Raw genomic sequence first — 25,677 nt, forward strand, 5'->3', positions numbered from 1 at the left:
TATGATTTCTAGGCTGATTAGAGCCAAGACCTCAGTTCCACATGACATCATACGAGCGGAGCTGGCTGCCCCACCTATGGAGATTGAGGCACTCACCAGATCAGTATCATTTGTACACAGCTTATGGGACACCGCCAGGGACAGATATGCTAGGATTGCTCTTGAGTCATCCAGACACTTGGCATTACAAGGAGATACATCATGCTGGTATGCACAGACAAGCTCATGGTTTCAAAGGCATGGTTTCAACATGGACAAGCTGCCCCCTTTCCAATATTCTCTTGATGCACCATCTTTGGCTCTTACATGGATGGAGATTACTAGACTTATTCGGCAGGATCTTATCCAACTTGATAGCACAGTGAGGGCATACAAGCACCGGGACAGGCTAGTTTTAGGAGAGGCTTCTCCACTCTTGACCATATTCCGACACTCAGAGCCATCATTGAGGAGGGTAGGGCACAGGGGAGACGGATTTATTGTAGCTTTGTGGATTTCCACAAAGCATTTGACATGGTGCCCAAAGTCAGATTGATGAGCAGACTACAGGAGATAAGAGTGCCCATTGAGTTGATTTGGGGGATAATGGCTCAATACACATCAGTGGTGGGACATGTAAGCACTCCACAGGGGATATCTAATTTAGTTCACTCAACTATTGGAGTGAAACAAGGCTGTCCATTTTCTCCTACTCTATTTGGTAGGTATATAGATGAGGTTTCTAATTACATTGACAGAGAGAGTGACAAAGGCGCACACCTGACAAGGACATGGATTCCGTTGTTATATGCTGATGATATTGTGTTGATCTCTGACTCACCGGAGGATATGCACCGACATTTGGATGCATTACATAGCTTTGCGGAGGATAGTGGATTGTGTGTAAACCTTGGTAAAACCAAGGTCACAAATGCATACACTTATCTTGGGGTAGTCTTCACTAGGCCAAAGTTTTCTTTGAAGAGAGCAGCAGAGACTAGACTGACCAGAGCTTATGCGGCCTTGGGAGGATTGGAGAGGATGTGTTCGTAGGTTCACTCGAGGAACCCCAAACAAAGCTCTAGCTCTTTGATACCTTGGTAGCATAAGCTATGCTCTATGGGGTTCACGTTTGGGGACCCTCTGTGGGTCAGGATGGGTGGAGAGGTATGGAGAGCCCCTTGGTATCTATGATCTCTCGGTTGATCACAGCCGAGGCCTCCGTGCCACACGAGATCGTTAGAGCAGAGTTAGCGGCCCCCCTATGGAGATAGAGGCGCTTACTAGATTAGTCTCCTTTATGCACAGCTTATGGGATACTACCAGACACACATGTGCAAAATTGGCCTTGAGTCCTCCAGACAATTATGGGGACACATCATGCTGGTATGCACAGATGTCATCATGGTTCCAAATACATGGTTTCAGCATGGACAGCTTGCCTCCCTTCCAGTACTCTCTTGATGCACCATTGTTGTCACTTACACGGGTGGAGATTATAGACTCATTCGCCAGGACCTGACCCAGTTACATGGGTTATGGTGTGCCATTGGTCCGATACGAACATCTTCACACCAGCTTGAGATTGAGACTGGTAGATACGGGGTTGCTTTCCACTGTCTATTCAGAGAAGGCTTCGGACCCTTCTCGAGAGTCATGAGCTATTTTGACCAGAGACGTGTTTGCCTGTATCTACTTGAGTTACACAGACACAGAGATAGTTTACTGAGGAGATCTGAAGAGAGACAATCCTTGAGATAGATTACTGATTTCTTCACACCAGACACTGGACGGATAGAGGAGCATACACCACTGCAAAGCTCAGCTCATACTCACCCACAATACTCTCATTGACCGAGCATTGGAGCTAGGGAGATCGAGATGCCCACGACTAAGGAGAGGAGCTTCACAGCAACCACAAAGACTACAATAGAGGATTCGCGCCATACTATCTCGACATCCAGAGTACAGATGAGGATGGATTCATCACCCATTGTATCTCTCTTGTATTGGGCACCCATTGTATCAGTGATCACACATACCCCACACAGGTCCAGCTAGTAGCACTCATAGATTCATTTTAGTATCTCTCTTTTTTTGTACTTAGACATGGTACCACATTCACAAGTTTGTAAAGGATTGATCTCTTAGGTCATTTTGGCCTTTTTAAGGCGTTAATATATCATCTCTCTCTCTCTCTCTCTCTCTCTCTCTCTCTCTCTCTCTCTCTCTCTCTCAAGTGCGAGAGAGTGAGTACCACACACTACTTGAGTGCTCAGCTTTTGACCACATTAGGTCCTCTTTTCCCCATATATTCAGCCATGAGCTCTCCCTACATACCTTCCTCTCCCAACCACGATGTGGACTCTCTATTGCGACGCTCATTTCAGCCATTTTTGAGCATCGAGAGTCACTTATGAACTCCACTCACACCACGTGACATGTTCATTTGGTCCCATAGGTCATATTTGACCTCCCAGGACGATAATAGAACTATCTATCTATCTATCTATCTCTCTCTCTCTCTCTCTCTCTCTCTCTCTCTCTCTCTTCTAACAATTTTCTCACAGATTCAGTTTTCTCCTCTCTTAAACAAGCAATGGCCCTCGCCACTCGTAGGCGATCTTCTTCATTGACCAAGTCTACAAATATTGTAGAAAATGAAGCTTTCCAAAGATTGGAGACTCCCAATTCATTTGAAATGTGAGCAGAATCAATCTAATGATGGGAGTGTATACACATCAGATGGTGCAACACCTTCACTCAAGACGACACCCAAACAACTGACAATCTCTAAATATGCGGCTGAAACTTTAGCAATAATCCTGGAAACCTGAATGTAACTGCAAGACCGTTACCAAAACTAGCTAGATTCATACCTTGCCTCCACCCACCTGCACAGCATTGTCTTTGTCATGATTTACGGTGGATTTGGAAGGCATTGTGTATTTGTGGTTATCTAGGGGGCAGTTTCATTAGGGGTGTCTTCCTCAACGACATTTTAGTACATGAGATACATGAGCTTACTAGGTTCCAGACTGGTGGGGATCAAAATCAAGTCCATAGAAGGCAACACGTCCAACATGGCCCGACTATATCCAAAGTCTGTGAGCATATAATGTCTATCAGATGCTGCCCCCTAATAGAACAAGTGCAACCCTGGGAACTCCTAAAGCCAGGTAATAGCCCCCAAATCACAAAGCCGTGATACAGACCAGCTCGACATAGAAGCATGCATATGGCCAGCATATGGGCATGCCCAAGAGCAATGTCGCACATTTGTAAGGTGCTTCGCTAACAAGTTGGATCATGGCCTAGTTGGGCGAGCCGCTACCCAAGTGCCAACAGAGAGACCAAATCCATACTGGTGATGCTTTAGTTCCCCAAATACATGACCAGAACTACAAGAAGAAAGCATGTGAAATCTTCCGGCTAAGTGCTGCATAAGCCGAGGACGGTTGGAAGCCCTATAATGAAGTAAAAGCATCGTCCTAACAATGCACACAATGTACTCAAAAAGAGAGAAGAGTAGCCCTTTGTGTCTGGCAAGAAGGGTACAACCACTCTCGCGGATCCCAAGTCAATGACGGAGGGCGGCCCTCCCATATGCCAAGTTCCAAGAGGGTGCATCCTCAGAAGGGAACAATGTATCAACACACTCCCTCTTGCCATAGGAGCCTACTATACGGATAGGTTGTATAGCGATATCATGAAAATGAGAAGGATGCTCTGACCTCTGAAATCTCAGCCTGTAGCATAGTCACATGGGGACGGGGACGGGTCTCGGGAACGTGGCGGGTCCCGGGGACGGGGACGTGGCATAACAGGGGACGGGGGACGCGACAGGGGACGAGCTTTAAAAAACACTAGTTCTTTGCAAATTTAATATTGAGACAACAGTGAACACTAAGAGCACAAGATTGCAAAGAAAAAGTGTGTTTTGCACTCATATTACATAATACCAAAATATAACAAAGGGCATGCGGCGTGCGCGACACAGTACACCATTGGTGTGGTGATCAAGCATCAATCATCATGGCCAAAGGGCAAAACATAATGATGTACATAGATATTAGAGAAATCTTTGAAGAGAAGGAAAGAGGGGTAGGCTTCAAGGCTCAAGCCTTTGACTTGGAGAGGAGGAGAGATGGGAGAGGAAGAGAGAGAGGAGAAAGAGACTCGAGAGTCAAGAGACTCGTCACTCAAGGGCGGAGCCGGAGAGTCGGAGGGCAACTTCAAACTTGGCTCTTGGCACTTGAGCTTTGCAAGGTTTGGGCAATGGGAACTTCAAGGAAGTGGCCTTGAGGCTTGGGTATGAGCCTTGAGGCTTGGGTGCTCTTAAGTAGAAAGCAACCCGCCCCCTGCCCGCGTCCCATCCGGCGGTGTCACCGGGGACCCGCGTCCCGGGACCCGTCCCGCCACCCGTCCCCTGTGAGGGACGTCCCCACGTCCCAAAAAGGCGTCCCCGTCTCCGTCCTGGCGTCCCCCATCCCGTCCCCGCATAAATGGGCTGCGTCACCCCGTCCCCTGTTTCTATGGCCTGTAGTCATCTCCATCTGCAAAGGCTGAAAAAACCATGGAACCATGCCGTGCTAGGGGAGAATGAGTGGGACTAGCAAAGTACCCCCATCGGCCATCCTGGAGTGGCCTATCCCTCTCCCTACAAATTGCTACAAGCCAATCATCCAGTATAGTTGCCTCAATCTCAGCCATACGAGTAGAAATCCCTCTGCGGCAACCTCCCTGCGGATAAACTCAATGTTTATCAATCTGCCCAATGAAACGTAGAAAGTGTAGGGCCATCATCCCATCTAGCCAAATCAGTATGTGTCCTCTCTCCGACATGATGGCCATCCTGATCCCTGGCATATGCATTTCAAATTAACTGCCATCTCTTGATCTCCTCCAAACATCTTGGTTCTTGACAAATCATACCACCCTGCTTCTCTTGCCAAATACATACCAAGCATCTCATAAAAGGAGAAGCCTGTGTTGTGCAGAGAGGGCCATTAAAACATATGCTAATTATTAACGCTTATAAATTTCAAACATGGTGAACTATATTATCTAAACATTACGACCACTATGATGCACACAAATAAATCCCACTTCAAATGAACAATGAGAATAGCATGCAATGAAAATCAAAAGTCTTAATCACACCTTAGTGGCCAAGTACACTTTATCGCGGGTGAATTCTTTTTGTTTGAGCCATCGGCCCACATATTGTTCAGATTTCCCTTGACTTCTTGCATTTTGGGGCACTGGATACCTGTAGGTAAACAGAACCATTGTTAATCAAGGAGCGACGCCTCCAAGCATCCAAAACAAAGATTCAAAATTTCTGCTTACAAGAGAGCAAAAGTAGCATGCGCATTTCATCAAAGCTCCATAAGAGAACCTCACATTTCTGCACTATCAATAAAGTTAATCCCCTTCTCGATTGCCATGTTGAGTTGTCTAGAGGCCTCCTCAAAATTCAACTGCTCACCAAACGTCATGGTACCTAGGAAACAAACAGAATACTTTGTCTACTCTACAAAGAAGGATCCGAACACCAAAACATTTCCTCCAGCTCATAAGCAAAACCTTGAAAGTTGAACCTTGAAAATCATTTAGTAGAATGCATCTAATCTCAGTAAGACAAAATCATAAAAGGCTTTGAAGGCATTATGATGTCAGACAACAATGTTTCAACCATTAAACTCTAAACTAGAGTGAACCTATGTCTTGCGATGAACATAAGATTTACCCAACACAAGACGATCAGTAGGCCACTGTCTACGCCCTAGTTGGGTAATTCTTTACTGATTGATTTAGCAAGATGGACGGCAAGAATCTGCATGTCCTCTTGAGCCTCCAATTTTCAGATCATGCTTCAAGCAAACTGTGTATAGATGTGTCAAAGTTCCTACTCTAGAGACTCTTCTACAAGTTCTTTCCTTAAAAAACTTAAAAGTTATTTCCTAAAAGCCTTTGGCTTGTTAGTCCATACACACATATACTTTAGGAAATAGCCTAAAAGCTATTTCCTAAAAGCCTTGGGCTTGTTAGTCCACACTCACACATACTTTAAAACAAACTCAGCAAGTGCTTTTCAAGGAAAAGCAAGCAAGAAGCGCATGCTTTCAAGAAAAAGCACAAAGAGAGAATTTTCTGAAGACCAAAAACAAGGCAGAAAACAGTTTTTCAATTCTAGACAAGGCAAATTAACTCTTTTTAGAGAGAGAAATTCGACCTGAATTTCTAGAGGAAAAAACAGCAAATTCTAGACAAAAAAAATTCAGGAGAGAAAGAACGTCCCCAGGTGTTAGAGAGAACAAAGTGTGCTCTTTTAGAGAGATAAAACTATTTTGGAGAGAGAAAACAGTAATATTCAGGTTTACAGCGAGAAAATCATGGACTTTATGTATTCATGTTTGCATGAATGCATCTGTGGCGTTTGCATAAGCATTGGAAGGCACTTTGTGGATGGACATTATGTGTTCATGCTTGCATGGATGCATCTATGAATTGTGCATCTGTGGCATTTGCATTAGCATTGGCATGGCATTCTCTCGCATTTATGAAGCATTTATTTGACTCTAATGCATAAAGACTCCGGATTGGATGAGATGCACTAGATACGTGGTCTTTGTAACAAACTTGGCCACTCCCAAGTCAAACAACACATGCAAGAAAACTGAAAGAACTGAACAAAACTGAGAGAGAGACGACATGGCATGGCGAAGTTCCGCACCTAGAGAGATTAGCCCCAAAGACTAGCGCCCCTTTCGGTATTTCTTTTCTTTATTATTAATGCTTCACAAAGTACAATGTCCGAGGGTCCTCGTCTCAACAGTGCGCCCAAGCTTATCTGCCTAAGATTGAGGCCCAAGCAGTTTATTTTTAGGCCCTGGGCCTTCAAAAAGCACGGTACATGAAAAGCTTCAAGACTAAAAGCATTTGATCCCAATTCCTAGCACCGAAAGCTGCCAGCACAAATCGCGGAAATCCGTACAGGTGCCACGTCAGCAGCTAGTGCGATTCGCGAAAAGTTCGTACAGTGCTGCCACGTCAACATGTCCATGCAAATTGGGGGTCCTTGCTTTATTTTAATGTTCTTGTGTCCCCTGGGCCCCATCGGACAACACCTATAAGTTGGAACAACTTATAAAATTGGACCTCGTTTTGGCCTCTTAAATTGGTTCTGCAAGTTGTAACTTCTTCTTCTGCATCTTTCAGCGGGGCTCTGACCTCTTTCTGTCCGGAGTCTGTCTTTTAGGTCATACCATGTCATCACTTTGTGACATACCCCCCTCTTGAAAGAAATGTAATCGCCCTCGATTACACCTGCAAAACCAACAGAAGCCAACAACCAGTTCAGTAGACACTAACTCTAAGTGCCGATGCACTAGACAACACATATCCAGTATTTGCACGAAGACAATCATTGAACATTCACATCACTATCCCCGTCCAGATCATTGATGAGAATCATGATTGTCGTAACGTATTTAGCAATCACATCCAGATCTAACACATCTCTAGCAGATGTCGAGATTGAGTAAATCTTGATACTATCATATCCACACGACCCCTCAAGTGAATCAAGGCCAAAATGTTGCAATCATTTCGTCTTTCAATCATGCACTCAAACATCACACACATGAGAGAGCACATATATCAAAATCATTTCAAGAATTCCCATTACAAAGTACTTTATTTCTTAAAGTCATACAGCAGAATACTACTAGCCCATCAATACCCCTGCAATTATGAAAAGAACTCAAGGATTTTAATCCATCTGGGTAATCTCTGACAAAGGAGCGGAGTAACTCCCCTCTTGTGCAGTCCGCATCGCACCAGATTCAACCCGTTGATCATCGGTAACTCTTGGAATAGTCGAAGCTAGACCAAAAGCCTCAAGGTAAAGTTCCAAAATCTGAGGAGTATCTGCTAGGTCCTCCTCCTCCATCCCATTCGCATCCAATGCCGAATAGTTCTTAAACTTGACTACATATCGGCGTATCACTTTACCTTTCACTTTCCTTTCCTTGTGAGCCAGTATCTATTCTAGAACGAGAATCTCCACAATCTCTTCCACTTCAGGTTGCTCCTCGGGCTCCTTGTCCACTGGCACCTCACCTTTGAAAGGTTTCAACAGACTCACATGAAATGCATTGTGAATCTTCCAAGTATCGAGTAACTTCAGTCGGAAGGATACATCATTCATCTTTTCTTGAATCTAGGAAGGGCCATAGTATCTCATACCAACTTTAAAAAAAGTCATTCCTTACCCTTTCGTTTCCATAGGCGTGCCTTCTCAAACCGTAGAAGCACCAAATCATCTTCCTTCAACCGTAAGTCACGTCGATGCTTGTCCACTGCCTTCTTATGCCTTGCTTGAGACTTCTCATGAGCCTCACGCACCTTTGCAAAAGCAGTCTCCAGATCCTGAACATACTGATCTGCATCAAAAATTAAAAATCTTATCCTTGGTGCTTAGAATAAATTTCTTAGCACCCTCAATGATCTCAATGGCGCCTTCCCCGTAGACTATGCACTGTGTTGTTGTAGGCAAACTCCACCAAGGGCAAAAACTTCTCGCATTGAGCTTCTCATCAAAGATGTAAGACTTCAACAAGTCCAAAACTACTGAATTCGCAATCTTCGATAGCCCATCTGTCTGCGGGTGTGTGGGTGGAAAGAGGACGAGAACTGTAACCGAGTACCAATATTCTCCCAGATTACCCTCCAAAACAAACTAGTAAAACGGAGATCTCTCTGAAACTATAGACTGAGGCATGCGAGACAAACAATTTAGCCAAATGATCTGGCTTAACTGTCTTCGTGACTGGAAAAAAGTGAGCCTGCTTGCTAAATCTGTCGATGATTGTCCGAATGCCATCGTACCCACTCTGACTCTTAGGAAGATCAAAAATAAAATCCATTGCTATACTTTCCCAACATTAACTAGGTATTGGTAAAGGTTGCAAAAGACCTGGTGTCTTATGCCTGTCGAAGTTGACCTTATGGCAAATCAAACAACTGTGAACAAACTCAACCACATCTTTTTTGAGCCTCAGATAGTAGAAAAATCGTTCCACACCTTTCAAGGTGGTCTCTATGCCGCCGTGGCCCGAAAATGGTGGACAGTGGCACTCTGTCAAAACCTTATTTCTCAGTGCTTGTGTATCACACACCAAATTCATCCGCATCAAATAGCCTTCCTTGAGTGAATAGCCCGTAACTACTTCCCGACTCTGCAACCGGTCAAAGGTGTCTGCAAAATTCGAATCTATGGCATACAGATCTACCATATCCTCGAAGCTATGATAATGAACCGCCGAAATAGCCAAAACTGTCACAAATTGCTGACGTGTCAAGCCACTGAAGAAAAGAGCCAACCTGCAGATTTCGACCAAGAGACCTAAACCCTAAGCAAAAGTAGCAAAAGAATTTATACCAACTTGCAAAGTCTTGCCGAGTGGCCTATTTTAAAGAGTTCCCACCAACTTATGGGACCCCGTCCAATGGGACCCAAGTGACCTAAAGACATTAAAACAAAGTTGGACCCACTCACACACACAAGAATTGCGTGATGACGTGGCAGCTATACGGAAGACCCGAAAATTAAGTTGGACTGCTGACGTGGCAACTTGTACAAAATTCCTGGATTTTACGCTGACATGATGATATGGCAGTTGTACAGATTCCGCAAAATGCACTGGCAGCTTTTGGGCGCTAGTGCTTTTGGAATCATATCCTTTTGAGTTTGAAGCTTTCATGTAATTGCTTTTCATAGGCCAAGGGCCTTTAAATATGTACAGAGGGCTCAATCTCTGGCACGCTTCTGGGTGAAGGTGCAGACCGCAAGTACCGGCATTGTACTAAGTTGAAACAATATAATGAAATACCGAAAGGGGCCCCAAGGTTTGGGGCCAGTGCTCTGTCGAGGTGGAACTCCACCACTCCCCGTCTCGTGTATCGTACATCTCTTTTAGTTCAATGTTATTTGATGTGCTTAAAGTTGTTCAATCTGTTCTTTTCCGTTGGCACGTGGTGCCCGTTTCCATGACAAAAACCAAAGGCTTACGAGACAGTGTATCCGCCACCACATTCTTCTGCCCCTGAGTATGCACAACCGAAAGTGAAATTGTGGCAAAATATTTGCCACCACATCTGCTTGTCCAAAAGCTGTTTCTACAACAAGACATATCGTAAACTCGGATGATCGGTGAATATTGTAAAATCGGCTCCGAGTAGAAAGTGTCGCCACTGAGTAAGAGCATGGATAACTGCCAACAGCTCTTTCTCATAAATTTGTGCAACCCGTTTTGGTTTGAAAAACAGTCTGCTCTCATACGCTACAACATGTCGTTCCTGCATCAAGACCACTCCCAGACTACGGCCACAAGCATCACAATATACCTCAAATGGCTTTTGCAAGTTACTAAGCCAGTCGTTAACTTCTTCTTGAGATTCACCCCTTTCTCTGTCAAAGTATGCAGAGGAGAAGCAATCTTCGCAAACTTTCGAATGAACCGCCGATAGTAAGAACACAAGCCATGAAAACTGCGAATCTCATGAACATTCTTCAAATTTACCCAATCTCTAATGGTCTGAATCTAGGCCTCGGATCCATTTTGACACCCTCCACTAAGACAATGTGTCCCAAAAAAGTGAATCTCTGGTAAGAAAAACTCACTCTTCTTTCCATTTATTACCAACCAATGTTGCCTTAGTGCCTGAAATACCTATAGCAGGTGTTGTCGATGCTTTGCCTCATTCTTGGAGAATACGATGATGTCGTCAAAAAAGGTGTCCGCAAATGACCTATACTCTCAAAAAGTCCGGTCCATCATTCTATGAAGGTTGTAGGAGTATTTGTGAGACCAAAAGGCATCACCAAATACTCGTACAAACCAAAGGACGTCCTGAATGTCGTCTTGTATACATCTCCAAAAGCGATCGTGATCTCATGATAGCCACTTTGCAGGTCGATTCTGTTGAAACAAGTAGAACCCTGTAACCTGTCCAGTATATCATCGATCCTGGGTATCGATAATCTATATTTGATGATGATTTTATTGAGAGCCCTGTAGTCAATGCACATTCTCCAAAATCCATCTTTCTTTAGAACCAAAAGCACAGGTGAACAAAATGGTGAAGTACTGGGTTGAACCTTTTTCCAACAATCAATCGTGTGATCTTCAAGAAGTTGAAGAGGTATCTCCCTTGATAAGCCTTCCGAGAAGCAGACCGCTTGAGCTTGCAAAAATTCATGTCGTTCCTTCTCAAACTCAAACATATTCGACATTTTCTTGTCATCTATCTCATTTAAGAAGGTCATGTAAACAAACAGACTAGATTTCATTAATCTGGAAATGGTCGAAGCCAATACAAGTGGGACTGACTCGCCCTTCAATTTTAAATCTAGTACTATCTCTCTACCCTTTTCATTCTTCAGAGTTTCTTTTCTCGCCCTGTAGGTCGACCACCACATTGTTCTTGTTTAACCAAGGAATTCCTAAAAGGACATTACATCCCTCCAAAGGCATGATATAGAAGTCTTCGTGCCCCAAATACCTCTGACAATGCAACCGAAGTTTGCCTATGACGGGTGTAATGGCAACATCCCGTCCAGGTGCCGCTAAAACTGCCTCAACCCGTGGTCCCATTTCTTCTGGCGTAATTCCAAGTTGAGCCGCCAATTCAGTCGAAATGAAGTTGGCCTTGGCTCCTCCTGAATGTCGAAACTGCTAGTGATGTCGATGCTAAAATCTGCAACCATGACGAGGCTAAGGGCTGAATGCTATCGCCGCGAACGACGACGATAGGCTGAAAATCTGCTAGCTGTTCTGGCTGAAAACGCTGATGAGAGGAGGTGATGTGCTGGCTGCGAACACGAAGTCTGCAGGTTCTTCTATTGTTGCTGCCTCTTATGGTCTCTAGCGCTGCCCATAGGCTGCCTTTATAGCCTCCCAAGGGTTGGGTGGAGTAGTCCCAAAGCCAGCCCGCGATTCCTTTTAAAAATGCTAAAAGTGGCTTAATAATAAAGTGCCATCCTAGAGGGGGTTCATACGCGGTAAATTGCCTATGTGCTGAAATGTGGTATTGTGCAAGAGAGGGTATGCGACTATGACCGGCTTGGACATGCACATCTTGCTAGAGGCTCACAAAGGTGCCAGGCTAGATCCTAAGTTAATGACTCATGCTAGACTGTAGCAGAAGCATGTCCACGTAGCGCACGTGAAGTGCGCACGTGACATCCCCCCCTGTTAAAGGTAAGGCACAACTGCTGAACTTCTATCTTTGGATTCTTTCTGAATTGCTAATGTCGAATGCTTGTGGATGTATACGACACCAGAGACGTGCATGAGACTGAGAGATAGAGAAGAGAATACGACACCAGAGACGTTGTAGAACCCTCCTCCGAAGGCCCCACTCTCTATGGCGAGAGTGGTCTACTTATGATTGCACAAATCTCTACAATGCTTGGACTTGCCGACGATGTCGACGACGATGAGGACGACAACGAGACGAGCTGAAATCTGGAAACTCTAAGGGCTGAAATCTGCAAATCTTTATCTGTTGAATTCTGGCTCTATGTCGGCGACGATGTCGATGACGACGATGCGACGACAACGCGCTGAAAACGCAGATGCTGAAATCTGCGTTTTCCGGGCTGAAACTATTAACCTTGCGGAAACTGACCGTGCGGCGAGGAACTGCTGCGGGAAGGTGAGATCTGCGAGGTTCGAGGGTTCTTTTGCGATGTCTAAAGGCTGAAAACTGAAAACGTTGGTGTTGCTTGAGGTTCCGTCGCGGTAATCTGCAAAACGCTGAGGTTGGTCTGCAAATCAAAAACGCTACGGCTGAATTATATGCTTCTGCAAAAACGCTAAGCTTCTACTATGCCTTGTTGTCGCCGGGTTGGTCTACAATGCAAAACATTGGGGCTGATCTGCAATGGAGAAAACGTTGGCTGTCCTTGGCTAAAACGCTAAGTCTCCTCCCGGGGGGGGGGGGGTCTTGCTGAGAAGTTGCCTGTTGAGCAAGATGCTCCTGCTGCCTCTTCTACCAATTAGTGCTAGTCTAAGTTTGCTTATATAACAAGTTACTCAATTTGCCCTACCTACTTTCCAACAAAAGTCACTTAAAAATAATAAGTGCAAAATGTCAAAAATAGGGATAATAGGTCAAATACACTGGAAAATTCCCCTGAAGGATTCTGATGGATTCTGATGGGAATGCTTATGATCATGCTGTGTGCAACCAAAGGATATGCATCTACACTAAGTGACTAGGCATGCACGGTCTGCGAACAGACTCACAAAAGTGCCAAATCACTTCTAAATCTAGACTGACTGAACCCTAGTCGTGCTGTAGCTTGACCACGGACACATAGGGTTAGATGTGTCACGTGACACCTCGGCAAAGGTCCATAAGTTGGACATGCCACGTCAACAGTTTGTGACATACCCGCCTCTTGAAAGAATTGTAATCGCCCTCAATTACGCCTACAAAACAGACAGAGGCCATAAACTATCTTAGTAGACACTGACTGTTAGCACCGACACACTAGACACGACATATCTAGCACTTGTACAAATCGACAATCACATCACAAGACATCACTCGACATCACATCACAAATCACAGAAAAATTCATTCCAAATCTCAGACCATGACTGCCAACAACGTATTTAGTAATCGCATCTAGATAGAGTCCGGACCTCACTGATCCGCGATTAACTAATCCTTATTGCGATCATGTCTATAGAGATTTATGACACCGAAATCGCATCTAGATCGAGTCCGGACCTCACTGATCCGCGATTAACTAATCCTTATTGCGATCATGTCTATAGAGATTTATGAGACCGAAATGCTGCAGTCATTTCGTCTTTTAGTTCCAGCCCTCAAACAAGTCAAGTAGAAGACAATCATATTCAGTTTCGGGAAATCCTGTCATAAAGTCATACAGCAGAATACTACTCAACCCATTAGTATCCCTGAAACCCAAAGGGGACATCAATGACTCTATTCAAAATCGGGGTAATCTGTTGACAAAGGAGCGGAGTGACTCCCCTCTTGTGCAAACCCGCTGCACTAGATTCACCCTTGCTAAATTTGGGGTTCTATCGAAGTAGACTATGCTAAGCCGAATGCTTCAAGGTAAAGTTCCAAAATCTGAGGAGTATCTGCGAGGTCCTCCTCCTCCATCCACTTCGCATCCAATGCACTTTACCCTTTATCTTTCTGTCCTTGTGTGCCAAAATCTGTTTTGGAACGAGTATCTCCTCACTTTCCTCCACTTCGGGTTGCTCATCAAGCTTCCCATCATCAGACACATCGCCTTTAAAAGGCTTCAATAGACTCACATTAAATGCATTGTGAATCTTCCAAGCATCGGCTTGAGCCTAAAGGAGACGTCATTTATCTTTTATTTTATCTGGAAAGGGCCATAATACCTCATGTTGAAATTTGGGAAAAGCCGCTCCTTTCCTTTTCATTTTCTTAAGCGTGCCTTCTCAAAACAAAAGCACCCAATCGTCTTCCTTTAATTTCAAATCTCCTCGATGTCGATCTGTGCCTTCTTATGTCGTTCCTGAGATTTGTGTAGAGCCTCCCGGACCTTGGAAAAAGCAGTGTCCAAGTCCCTCGTGTACTAGTCGGCTTCAAAAATCTTATCCTTAGTGCTAAGGAAGGGTGGATCCTTCAGAGCACCTTCAATGATCTCAAATGGCGCCTTCCCCGTCGAAGAGTGGATCGTGTTAATGTAGGCAAATTCCACCAAGGGCAAAAAAATTTCCCATTGGGTCTTCTAATCAGAAATGTAAGACTTCAATAAATCCAGAACAACTGAATTTGCAATCTCAGATTGCCCATCTGTCTGCGAGTGGAATGATGATGAGAACTGTAACCGTGTGCCAATGTTCTCCCAAATAGCCCTCCAAAACAAACGTGTGAGTCGCGGGTCTCTGCCAGAGACTATTGTCTCAAGCATGCCATGTAGTCGGAAAATCTGTGCAATAAACAGTCTCGCTAAATGTTCCAGCTTGATTGTTTTCTTCACTGGAATGAAGTGAGCTTGCTTGCTAAATCTATAGACGACAGTCCAAATGCCATCATGCCCACTCTGTGTCTTCGGGAGATAAAAAATGAAATCCATTGTAATACTTTCCCAGGGGCGGGTGGAAATGGGTAAAGGCTGTAGTAGTCCCTGTGCCTTGTGCCTGTTAAACTTGACCTTCTGGCATACTAAACAACCGCGAACAAAGTCGTCCACATCTTTCTTGAGTCTCGGCCAAAAGAAGTAACGCTCCACACCTTTCAAGGTGGTGTCAATGCCGCGGTGACCCGTAAAAGGTGGACAATGGCACTCAGTCAAAACCTTTTTCCTCAACGGCTGTGTGACGCACAACATCGTTTTCTTCATCAAGTAGCCGTCCCATATGGAATATCCCGCTACTACCTCCCTATTCTATATTCGATTGAATATGTCGGGAAAAATCCAGGATTGTGGCGTATATCGACCATGTCCTCGAAGCTTCTATGATGAATTGCGGAAATAGCCAAGATTAGGGACTTCCGAGACAAAGCATTTGCCACCAAGTTTTTATGTCCCTGAACATGGACAATCTGGAAGTGAAATTGTGACAAGATGTTAGCCCACCGTATCTGCTTTTCCAAAAGCTGCTTCTGTGACAAGAAGTTGCGTAAACTCTGATGATAGTGAGGACCGTAAAATCGGCTCCAAGAAGGTAATGTCGCCACTGAGTAAGGTAATGGATCACTGCCAAAAGCTCTTTCTCATAAATCTGTGCTGTCAATTCTGGCCTTGAAAAAAATCGGCTTTCATAGGCAATCACATGGCCTTCTTGCATTAAGACCGCTCCCAGACTACGACCACAAGCATCTTCAAATGACTTTTGAAAGTCCGGCAAAGTCAACACTGGTCCAGTAGTGAGTTTTTCTTTAAGTGTCTGAAAGGCAGTAACCTCTGTCGGTCCCCACGAGAAAGGGACTCCTTTCTCTGTCAATATGTGCAAGGGGGAAGCTACCTCTGCAAACTTTCAAACGAACCGCCGGTAGTAAGAACACAAGCCCAAGAAACTTCTAACTTCATTAAAATTCTTCAAATCTGGTCAATCACGTATAGTCTCAATCTTGGCCGGGTCCATCTGTACTCCTGCTATTGAGACATTGTGTTCAAAAAGTGTATCTCCGGCAACAAAAAATTCACTCTTTTTGGCATTGATAACTAACTTGTGATCCCGCAATGCCTGAAAGACCTGTAGCAGATGGTGTCGATGTTCTACTTCATCCATGGAGAAGACAATAATGTCATCAAAGAAAGTGCCAACAAATGATCTATACTCTATGAAAATCCTATCCATCATTCGGTTGAAAGTCGCTGGTGCATTGGTAAGGCCAAAAGGCTTTACCAAAAATTCATATAAACCAAAACTAGTCCGAAAGGCAGTCTTGTAGACATCTTCCGGAGTGATTCTGATCTAATGATATCCGCTTTTTATATCAATCTTGCTGAAACAAGAGGATCCCTGAAGTTGGTCAAGAATACCATCGATCCTTAGAATCGGAAATCTATTTTTGACAGTGAGTTTATTGAGAGCTCTGTAATCAATGCACATTCTCCAAGATACGTCTTTCTTTAAAACCAACAATAAGGGAAAGTAGGGTGAAGTACTCGGCTGGATAAGACCCTTCTCCAGAAAGTCTTTCACGTGGTTCATGATCACTTCATTCTGGGCTCGGCTAACACGGTAAGGTGGTCGGTTCGGTGGTGTGCTTCTAGGAATCAGATCAATGGTGTGATCCTCAGGACGAGATGGGGGTAACTCGCGTGGCAGGCCCTCAGAGAAACAATCAACATATGTGTGGAGAAAAGCTTGGCGTTCTTTGTCAAGCGCAGACATGTTCGTTCTGTGTTCATCATTTAACTCTTTCAAGTAGACCGAGTAAACAAAGAGACTGGAATCTGGATTTGATTAATTTAAAAATGGCCGAAGCCGATACAATTGGGACAGACTCGCCCTTCAGTTTTACATCAAGTACAATTTTTCGGCCCTTTTCATTCATCAAGGTTGCTTTCTTTGCCCGATAGTCGACCACGGCGTTGTTCTTATGGTACCAAGGGACTCCGAGGAGAACGTCACAGCCTTCCAAGGGCATGATGTAGAAGTCCTCGTGCCCTAAATACCCCTGACAATGCAACCGAAGTTTGCCAATGACAGGTGTAATGGCTATGTCCCGTCCGGTTGCCGCTAGAATTGCCTCTGCAGGTGGTCCCATCCTGTCAGGTGTAATCTCGAGTCGCGCCGCCAATTCAGGTGAAATGAAGTTGGCCTTGGCTCCTCCATCGAAGAAAATCAGGGCTTCTTGATCTTTCACTTTGCCCCAAGCTCGGCAAAGTTCTGTATTTTCATCAATCTCGCTTGGGTCAGTACCCATGCAATCTGGTACCACCGTACCAGTCCTCCTTTCATCTTGCCTTTTCTACCACGTTCCTTTGCTGCACTCGAACTCTCTGGCCTGTCTTCAATCGGTCCTTGCTGTGCCTTTTTTGGGCACTTTGCGGAGATGTGCCCTTGTTCCCTGCAACCAAAACACTTCCCCTCTCTGACATAGTTTGCGCTTTCTCAAGGAGTCAGTCGAGGTCTTGCATCCTTATCCTTCTTTTCTTGGGAACTCTTACTTTCATTGTTGGAGGTCTGTCAGGTTCTCTAAGTCAAGATCTCATCAATGCGGTAAGTCAAATTTCCCGAATGTATTGAGAAACCCCGTTTCGCATGACCCATTAATTCTTTGATAGAATTTCACTTTTGTTTCAGGCAGTAGTCTCGGATCTCTGTAGGGAGTCCACAGCAAAACTGCTCAATCTGTTCCTAAAAAGTGACCTTCTTAAATGAAGAGGTTGGTAGAAAAGAGTCCCAAAACCTCTCGCACTAAGCGTCCAAAGAATCTCCCTTGGCCATTCGAAGATGGTTCCAAGCGGTTCTTATATCCCGTTTGTACTCACGGGTCAGCCAAGAAGAAATAAAGAGCCTTTTGAATTTCAACCACTTGACTGGAGCTTCTTTCCTCAGAAGAAGGGTGGACCCTCATGTTTGAGCATTTAGTTTGAGAAAAGATGTAGCCCTCCTAATCTTGGAGTGCTAAGTAACGCCCTCCAGAGAAGGCTATGTCAAATTGCTGTTGGATGAAGGCCAAAGCCCTCGGAGCATCTCAAAATCCAGAAAAGGATTCAAACTTTATTGATTGTCCACCTTTAAATTCTTTTGCTTTCTTGCTTTTGTCTTCAAGAAAGTCATATTGGTCGGCTTTGTAGAAGTGCTTCTTCTTTGAATAAAACATATGGTCCTCTGAGTCCGAACTGTCAGAGGATGACTCCTCTTGTCACGTGACACATCCAACCCTATGTGTCCGTGGACAAGCTACAGCATGATCAGGGTTCAATTCAGTTCAGTCAAGTCAGTCTAGAATAGGAAGTGATCTAGCACTTTTGTGAGTTTGTTCGCAGACCGCATGACCAGACACGTAGAGTAGATGCATATCCTCCGGTTGCACACAGCATGATCATCAGCATTACCATCAGAATCCATCAGGGGAATTTTCCAATGCATTAAACCTATTGTCCCTATTTTTGACATTTTTCACTTATTTATTAAGTGAACTTTTGTTGGTAGGGCAAATTTGCTAAGCAAGTATAAATAGAAACCTAGCGCTAGCACTTTCTGGCAGAAGAGGCAGCAGGAGCACTTGCTCACAAGCAACTTCTCAACAGGACCCCAAGATCTCTAGCGTTTTTGCACCACAGCAGATGGGCTACCGTTTTTGGACAAGAACCCAGATCAGCCAGCGTTTTTGCATCTGATCAGCCTGGCGACAGCAAAGGACAGATCAGCACTAGCGTTAGTGGTTTGCACCGGTAGATCCACAGCGTGGTTGCAACAGGACCCATTTTCAGCCCCTAGCGTTTTTGGTTTGCAGATCAACCTCAGCGTTTTTCTAGATCTTCGAGACGGAATCAGCTCTAGACTCAGCGTTTTCAGTTTCCAGCAGTCAGTTTCCACAGTAGAACCCCCAAACCTCGCAAATCTCACCTTCCCGCAGCAGATCCTCGCCGCACGGTTAGATCCATCGAAGTTTACAATTTCAGCCCAGAAAACACAGATTTCAGCATCTGCGTTTTCAGCGCGTCGTCATTGCATCGTCGTCACCGACATCGTCATCGACATAGAGTCAGAATTCAGCAGATAAAGATTTCAGCCATTAGTATCTTCAGATTTCAGCCCGTCTTGTCGTCGTCGACATCGTCGGCAAGTCCAAGCATTGTGGAGATTTGTGCAATCATAAGTAGACCGCTCTCGCCATAGAGAGTGGGGCCTTCAGAGGAGGGTTTAACAACATTCTAGTGTCGTATTCTTCTCTCTCTATCTCTCAGTCTCAATACCTTCATTCACAGTGTTCATCCACTTTGTTTGTGTCCATTGCACTCTCTCACTAAAGGAACGGAAGGCTCGCCCTTCCTTAAGAAAAAGGAACCTTGAGCACAGTTCAGAGCACTCATCTTGAGCAAAGTTCAACATTCACTTCTGCTGCACCTTACATTGGTATCAGAGCTTTGGCAGTGTTCTGTATCATTCAAGGAAAGAACCACACAATTTTTTTTGCTTGTCGCGGTCGCACGTAACCCAAGACCACTTTGGCGTGTCGATTCCTAACCCTGTTTTTGAAGAGTGACAAGAAACCCAAGAAAGAAGGGCTTGTCCAGCCTCCCCTTGTGCCTCTTTTCACTCATTGAGAGCAGACCGTGCACTTAGTGGCCGGCCAATCGACGTGAGGTGGGAAAAAGCAACCTTGGTGTGAGCGCAAGGCCGCCAAGGGGTGCGCCCACGGAAAAGAGCAGAACTCGGGTGAAGAGAAGATCCTTCTCTAACGCAGATTGCAAGCAAAAGAAGAACCTCAAGAACCTCAAGACCCTCAAGAACCCCAAGAACCCAAGTTCCTCGTGAACTTAAGAACCCAAGACCCCCAAGAACCCAAGTTCTTTCTGAACTTAAGAACCCAAGACCACAAGAACCCACGACTTCAGTGGATGGTCATCACTCAAAGTGGAATGGATACTTCGCTTGGAGGTGATGAGCATGAGAGAGGCGAAGAAGAATTTTCCCCACCAGGAGGTTTTTCCGACCCTCCCCCTTCCCCATCTACGCCAAGGATTGCACTAACTCCTATGGAGGAGTTGAAGCAGTTGTTTATGGAAAGAAAGTTAGAACGCGAAGAAAGAAAAGCAGAAAGAAAGGCCTACGACGAAAGGAGGGCAGCCATAGATCGTGAATACGAAGAAAGAATGGCAGCCATAGAGCGTGAGCACGAGCACGAGAACAAAGAAAGAGAAAAATTTGATTGCAAGAACAAAGAAATACGAGCAGCATTTGATCGCGAGAACAAGCAAGACAAGAGAAGAGAGACCAACACATGAAAGAGTTGTGGCGACTTTTTTCTATTGTGAAGGTGCAGTTTGCACAGAATTAGGAAAAGGAAACTCTCTCAGTCTCGTCTTCTCCAAAGCATGACACACAGGATTTGCATGATGATTTGAATGACAATGACAAGCATGATAATTTGCATGATGGTCACGATGTGATTTCTCACGAGCATGATAATTGGTATGATCAAGACGTGATTGTTCACAAAGATGATGGTTTAGTTGATGCTTTTTCTACCGAAGCTAACCTCGTTGCAGATTCGATCAATCACGAAGAATCAATCTTGGCTTTCGAGTCGAGGTCCGCAGCAGCCCCCCAGGCAGGTTCGATCAAACACGACGAACCGATCTTGGCTCTCGAGCCTAGGTCCAAAGAACCCTTACACGAAGTACTATGTGTTCGAATGATTTGTCAACACGCATTGTTTCATTCGTGATCGTTTCCTGTATTTTAGTCAACGTCTTTACGCGATCCCTTTCCAAAGGCATGCCATATTGTTCGTTGAGCATGATTCACTCATGAATGAGCACGGATGTATGTGGATTTCTCATGAAAAGCTGAAAAGTATGCATTCAAGGAAGTCACATTCCATGTCTCTTCCTTGGCATGACACAGTTTCCGAAAGAGCACAAGAAAGTATGAGCATCAAGCATGAATTGCCACAGTTGATTGATTTAGATAAGAAAGTCAAGATTCAATCTCATGGTTTGCGTGTGTGTGGTGAATGGTTTGGCACTCCGTCTATTTGTTCATCTACATTGCATGCACAGTCTTTGAGAATGACAAGACTTTTTCCAGTCACTTTACATAGAATGGGTATGTTCATGTTTTTGTGTTGGAGGTGGTTTTAGCAATTTTCAGCCTCGGAGATTCTTGAAGAAGGTAGACGCATGACTATAGACGAAGTTGCATCATTGAAGGAGCCACATAAGACTTTGGGTCGCTTTCGGCCCGGCCCAAAGAAGCAGGCATTGCAAACCTTTATTAAGTTCAAGTATCGCATGACCCACGCATCAGAGTGGGCTTGTGAAGAGTCATTTCCAGAATTCCGGATGCTACTGGCGATCTTCCTCGACGCCATACAATTCGGTACCAGTACCTCACTTTGAAAAGGAGGGGATGTCATGTGACACATCCAACCCTATGTGTCCGTGGACAAGGTACAGCGTGATCAGGGTTCAGTTCAATCAAGTCAGTCTAGAATAGAAAGTGATCTGGCAATTTTGTGAGTCTGTTCACAGACCGTGCATGACCAAACGCGTAGAGTAGATGCATAACCTCCGGTTGTACACAGCATGATCATCAGCATTACCATCAGAATCCATCACGAGAATTTTCCAGTGCATTAAACCTATTTTTCCTATTTTTAACATTTTTCACTTATTTATTAAGTGACTTTTGTTGGAAACTAGGTAGGGCAAATTTGCTAAGCATGTATAAATAGAAACCTAGCGCTAGCACTTTCTGGCAGAAGAGGCAACAAGAGCACTTGCTCACAGGCAACTTCTCAGCAGGACCCCAAGATCTCTAGCGTTTTTGCACCACAGCAGATGGGCTAGCGTTTTTGGACAAGAACCAAGATCAGCCAGCGTTTTTGCATCTGTATCAGCCTGGCGACAGCAAAGGACAGATCAGCACTAGAGTTAGTGGTTTGCACCGGCAGATCCACGGCGTGGTTGCAGCAGAACCCATTTTCAGCCCCTAGCGTTTTTGTTTTGCAGATCAACCTCAACGTTTTTGCAGATCTTCGCGACGGCATCAGCCCTAGACCCAACGTTTTTAGTTTTCAGCAGTCAGACTCCGCATAGAACCCCCAAACCTCGCAAATCTCACCTTCCCGCAGCAGATCCTCGCCGCACGGTCAGATCCATCAATGTTTACATTTTCAGCCCGGAAAACGCAGATTTCAGCATATATGTTTTCAGCACGTTGTCGTTGGATCGTCGTCATCGACATAGAGTCAAAATTCAGCAAATAAAGATTTGCAAATTTCAACCATTAGTATCTTCAGATTTCAGCCCGTCTCGTCGTCATCCTCAAAAGCTAAAAATTCTCTCTCTTTCTCAACAGAGTTTTTTTTCATAAAATAAAGCAAGTAATCTCTCTCTCTCTCTCTCTCTCTCTCTCTCTCTCTCTCTCTCTCTCTCTCTCTCTCTCTCTCCCCCCTTGCCAAAGCATAGAGAAAAAGCATCCAAATTGCGTCGCTACACGTTGCTTTTTTTCAGTCCCAAAAAATCCGGAAATCCGTACTGCTTACCACGTGGCATTTCAGCCGCCAGTTTTAGGGTTTCAGCCAGCAGTTAGGGTTAGGGTTTCCAGAAATTAGGGTTTCTGCATATTAGGGTTTCTGGCAGAAATTAGGGTTTGCAGGTTTTAGGGTTTCTGCTCTCGGTAGCCACGTCATCACTTTGTGACACAACCGGTAGATCAAAGAATTCCAAAGATCCACATTGAGATGTCAAGGACAAATGAGGCCATTGGGGCTACCAATAGGTCACAAGGCACAAGAAAAAGAGAAAGGTAAGATAGGTCCGCCTAATAATTTGGTCAAGAGTACTTTTTGGCCCTCAATGCAAAGTGGATGGAGGAGGAGAACATCGTAAATTCTCTTCAGTGAGAGTTGTACCTTGAAGCTTTTGGATTATTAGCAATGTCTATGCCACGCTTGCAAGAAATCTCGACGTTCTTTCAAATCTCTCAGAAAAATTCAGTAAACAAATAGACTGGATTTCATTAATTTTGAAATGGTCGAAGCCGATAAAAGTGGGACGGACTCACCCTTTAACTTTATAACTAGGATGATCTCTACCCTTACCATTTTTCGATGTGCATTTTCTTTCCCAATAATCAACCACGACATTGTTCTTGTGGTACCAAGGTATCCCCAAAAGTACACGACCCTCAAAGGCATGATATGGAAGTCCTCGTACTCTAAATTTCCCTGACAGTGCAACCGGAGTCTGCCAATGACAGGTGTAATGGCGACGTCAAGCCTTGGTGCCCCTAGAACAATTATAGTGAAATGAAGTCGGGCTTGGCTCCACCATCGGAAGAAAAAAACAAAGCTTCCCGAAAATCGCCATACAAAGCTGCCACATCATCAGCAAACTTTCCACAAATCACGAAAATTGCCACATAGTAGTACCGCACATTTTGCCACATCAACAGGCTGTTCGCAATTCAATAATGCCACATCATCATCTTTGTCCAGCCAATGTGCCACATCATCAAGTCTGTGACAGCCCGCATTTTGCAGGCTATTTTCCAAACAGTTTGCCTCATTCAGAGGATGAAACAGATGCTATCAAGTAGACTTACACGTAGAACCTTCGTGGCCTCCAGACAAATTTCAGCGTCAAGCACGAGTCTTGGTACTCACAAGTGAGAGAGTGGTTAGAAGCACATGAACTAGACATGGATATATACATAACCACCCTTCCAGTATGGCCCAGACTCGCCCTTCATTGAGCTCTCACACAGTGGGAGAAACACAGTGCTCAGACAGGATCTATGGCAACTTTACATCAGAGAGATAGATCAACCCTAGACAGCCACTTCCCCCGAAGATGTTGTTTTATAGCAAGCACTTCTTGACCATGCTGGACGAGGGGTTCATTCAGAGACCGCGCTACATGGACACATACATGCCACATACCTCATGAGTGGCAATTGTTCGGCTCCAAGTATCATCACCAGCTAGAGATAGAGACAAGAAGAGTTGCTCATACAACCCGTGCGGAGAGGTTCTGCCAGCTTTGGACAACGAAGGTGACTGAGGACGAGAAGCACTTTGTTTGCAAATATAGAGCATATGAGAGTATTAGAGATATACTTTTGTCCTTTCTCAATAGATGGAGGACACACACATGTATATTTGATTTGTCTCATAGATCAACTTCGGCCTCTAATAGAGGTAATAAGCTCTCTCTCTCTCTCTCTCTCTCTCTCTCTCTCTCTCTCTCTCAACTTGGGCACCCCCATTTTGCACCTTTTAAGGTCATTCTATCACTATAAAGGTGACCCCTGCCCTCTCATTCTCATTCTCCAACTGTATAAGCATTCTCTTGGGTTATTGAGCTCTCTCTCTCTCTCTCTCTCTCTCAAAGAAAGAGGCTGATTTCAATTACTTAAAAAATTCTTTGAAACCCCCAAATGGTACCGATTCTGGGGGCAAGTACATCACTGATAATATAGCAACTCTGAAGGCGACAATCTGAAAACTGTAAAAACTGGATACAACTAGCCACATGCCAAACTGTAGAGAACTGTTGCAAAACCTCTAAAAAGTGCATTGGCAAGCTAAGTGGAGCAGCCTTTTAAAGATAGGCACTTCCACCAAAAGCATATTCAGCAACTGTATATCAAAAACCCGAACCACTAAAAAAGCAGGACTTAAGTCGAGTGGCTTACCGAGACAGAGCCTAGAGACGTCCATGCCGGCTGCCAAGCTCACTCTCGGTACCGTCATTGAGAGCATCGTAATAGTGGCACTCCATCGTCACGTGTAGCCCAAATTAAAAAATTAAAAAGAAAACTCACAATCGAAATGAAAAGAACAGCATGAATTATTTATAGTTATTGCGTGCAATATGAAAAGTGTACAAAACCCAATAAGAAAATTATAAGACAAATTCCGTCATTTTTTATTTTAGAGTACAAGAGAAAGCACTTATATAAATAGTCATTGTAAGCAAATCTCACCATCCTTCTCTACTTAGTGCCCCCATCATGTAATCCTTCCTTTGGCAGGTCAAAAATTTGGGTTGTAATTTTATTGAACCATTTGTGAGATTTGACTACTTTAAATGCTTGCTCTTTAAAGTTGACGATTTTGCATGCTAAAAATAGAAGGGGGGAAAGGCGTTTGGTATGCACATGGCTCTCTCTATCAAAGAAGCAAACAGAGTGACTCGTAGGACACCCCTTCACAAAAACGGTCATAACTTCTACCTCGGTTAGTTAAAGTCAGGCAATCAAGGACTCGATGAAAAGCTCTCTCCCGGCTTCTAGTGAGCTTCTGGCTCACTAGAAGCCAGAAGCTCTAAATCGGAGGGGAAAAAGGATGTTTGGCATGCAAATGGATTTCATCATTAGCGAAGTAGGTATATCTTTTTTTCTTTTTGCAACAACATCTTTGTTTGAATACAATATTCTCTCTCATCGTTTAAGTGGCGCAAGACTTTCACAAAGAGAG

General features: G+C 44.4%; 1 protein-coding gene across 2 annotated transcripts in view; it reads right to left on the reverse strand.

Moving 5' to 3' along the window:
• Positions 1-25,032, reverse strand: part of LOC147463947 (uncharacterized) — a 124,783-nt gene extending 99,751 nt beyond the window's left edge. For both annotated transcript variants that reach the window (XR_015185509.1, XM_086492032.1), the window contains exons 1-3: positions 24,894-25,032; positions 5,386-5,485; positions 5,143-5,251 (exon numbers count right to left, since the gene is read on the reverse strand). Coding sequence is in view for 1 of the 2 variants with exons in the window: in XM_086492032.1 (XP_086348158.1) it covers positions 5,143-5,251; positions 5,386-5,485; positions 24,894-24,960 (276 nt within the window). In the remaining variant the exon portion in view is untranslated. The remainder of the gene's footprint in view (positions 1-5,142; positions 5,252-5,385; positions 5,486-24,893) is intronic.
• Positions 25,033-25,677: the final 645 nt, after the last annotated feature.

This window comes from Adiantum capillus-veneris, chromosome 2 (genome assembly GCF_014529385.1).
Source record: "Adiantum capillus-veneris isolate H3 chromosome 2, ASM1452938v2, whole genome shotgun sequence".
Lineage (NCBI taxonomy): Eukaryota > Viridiplantae > Streptophyta > Polypodiopsida > Polypodiales > Pteridaceae > Adiantum > Adiantum capillus-veneris.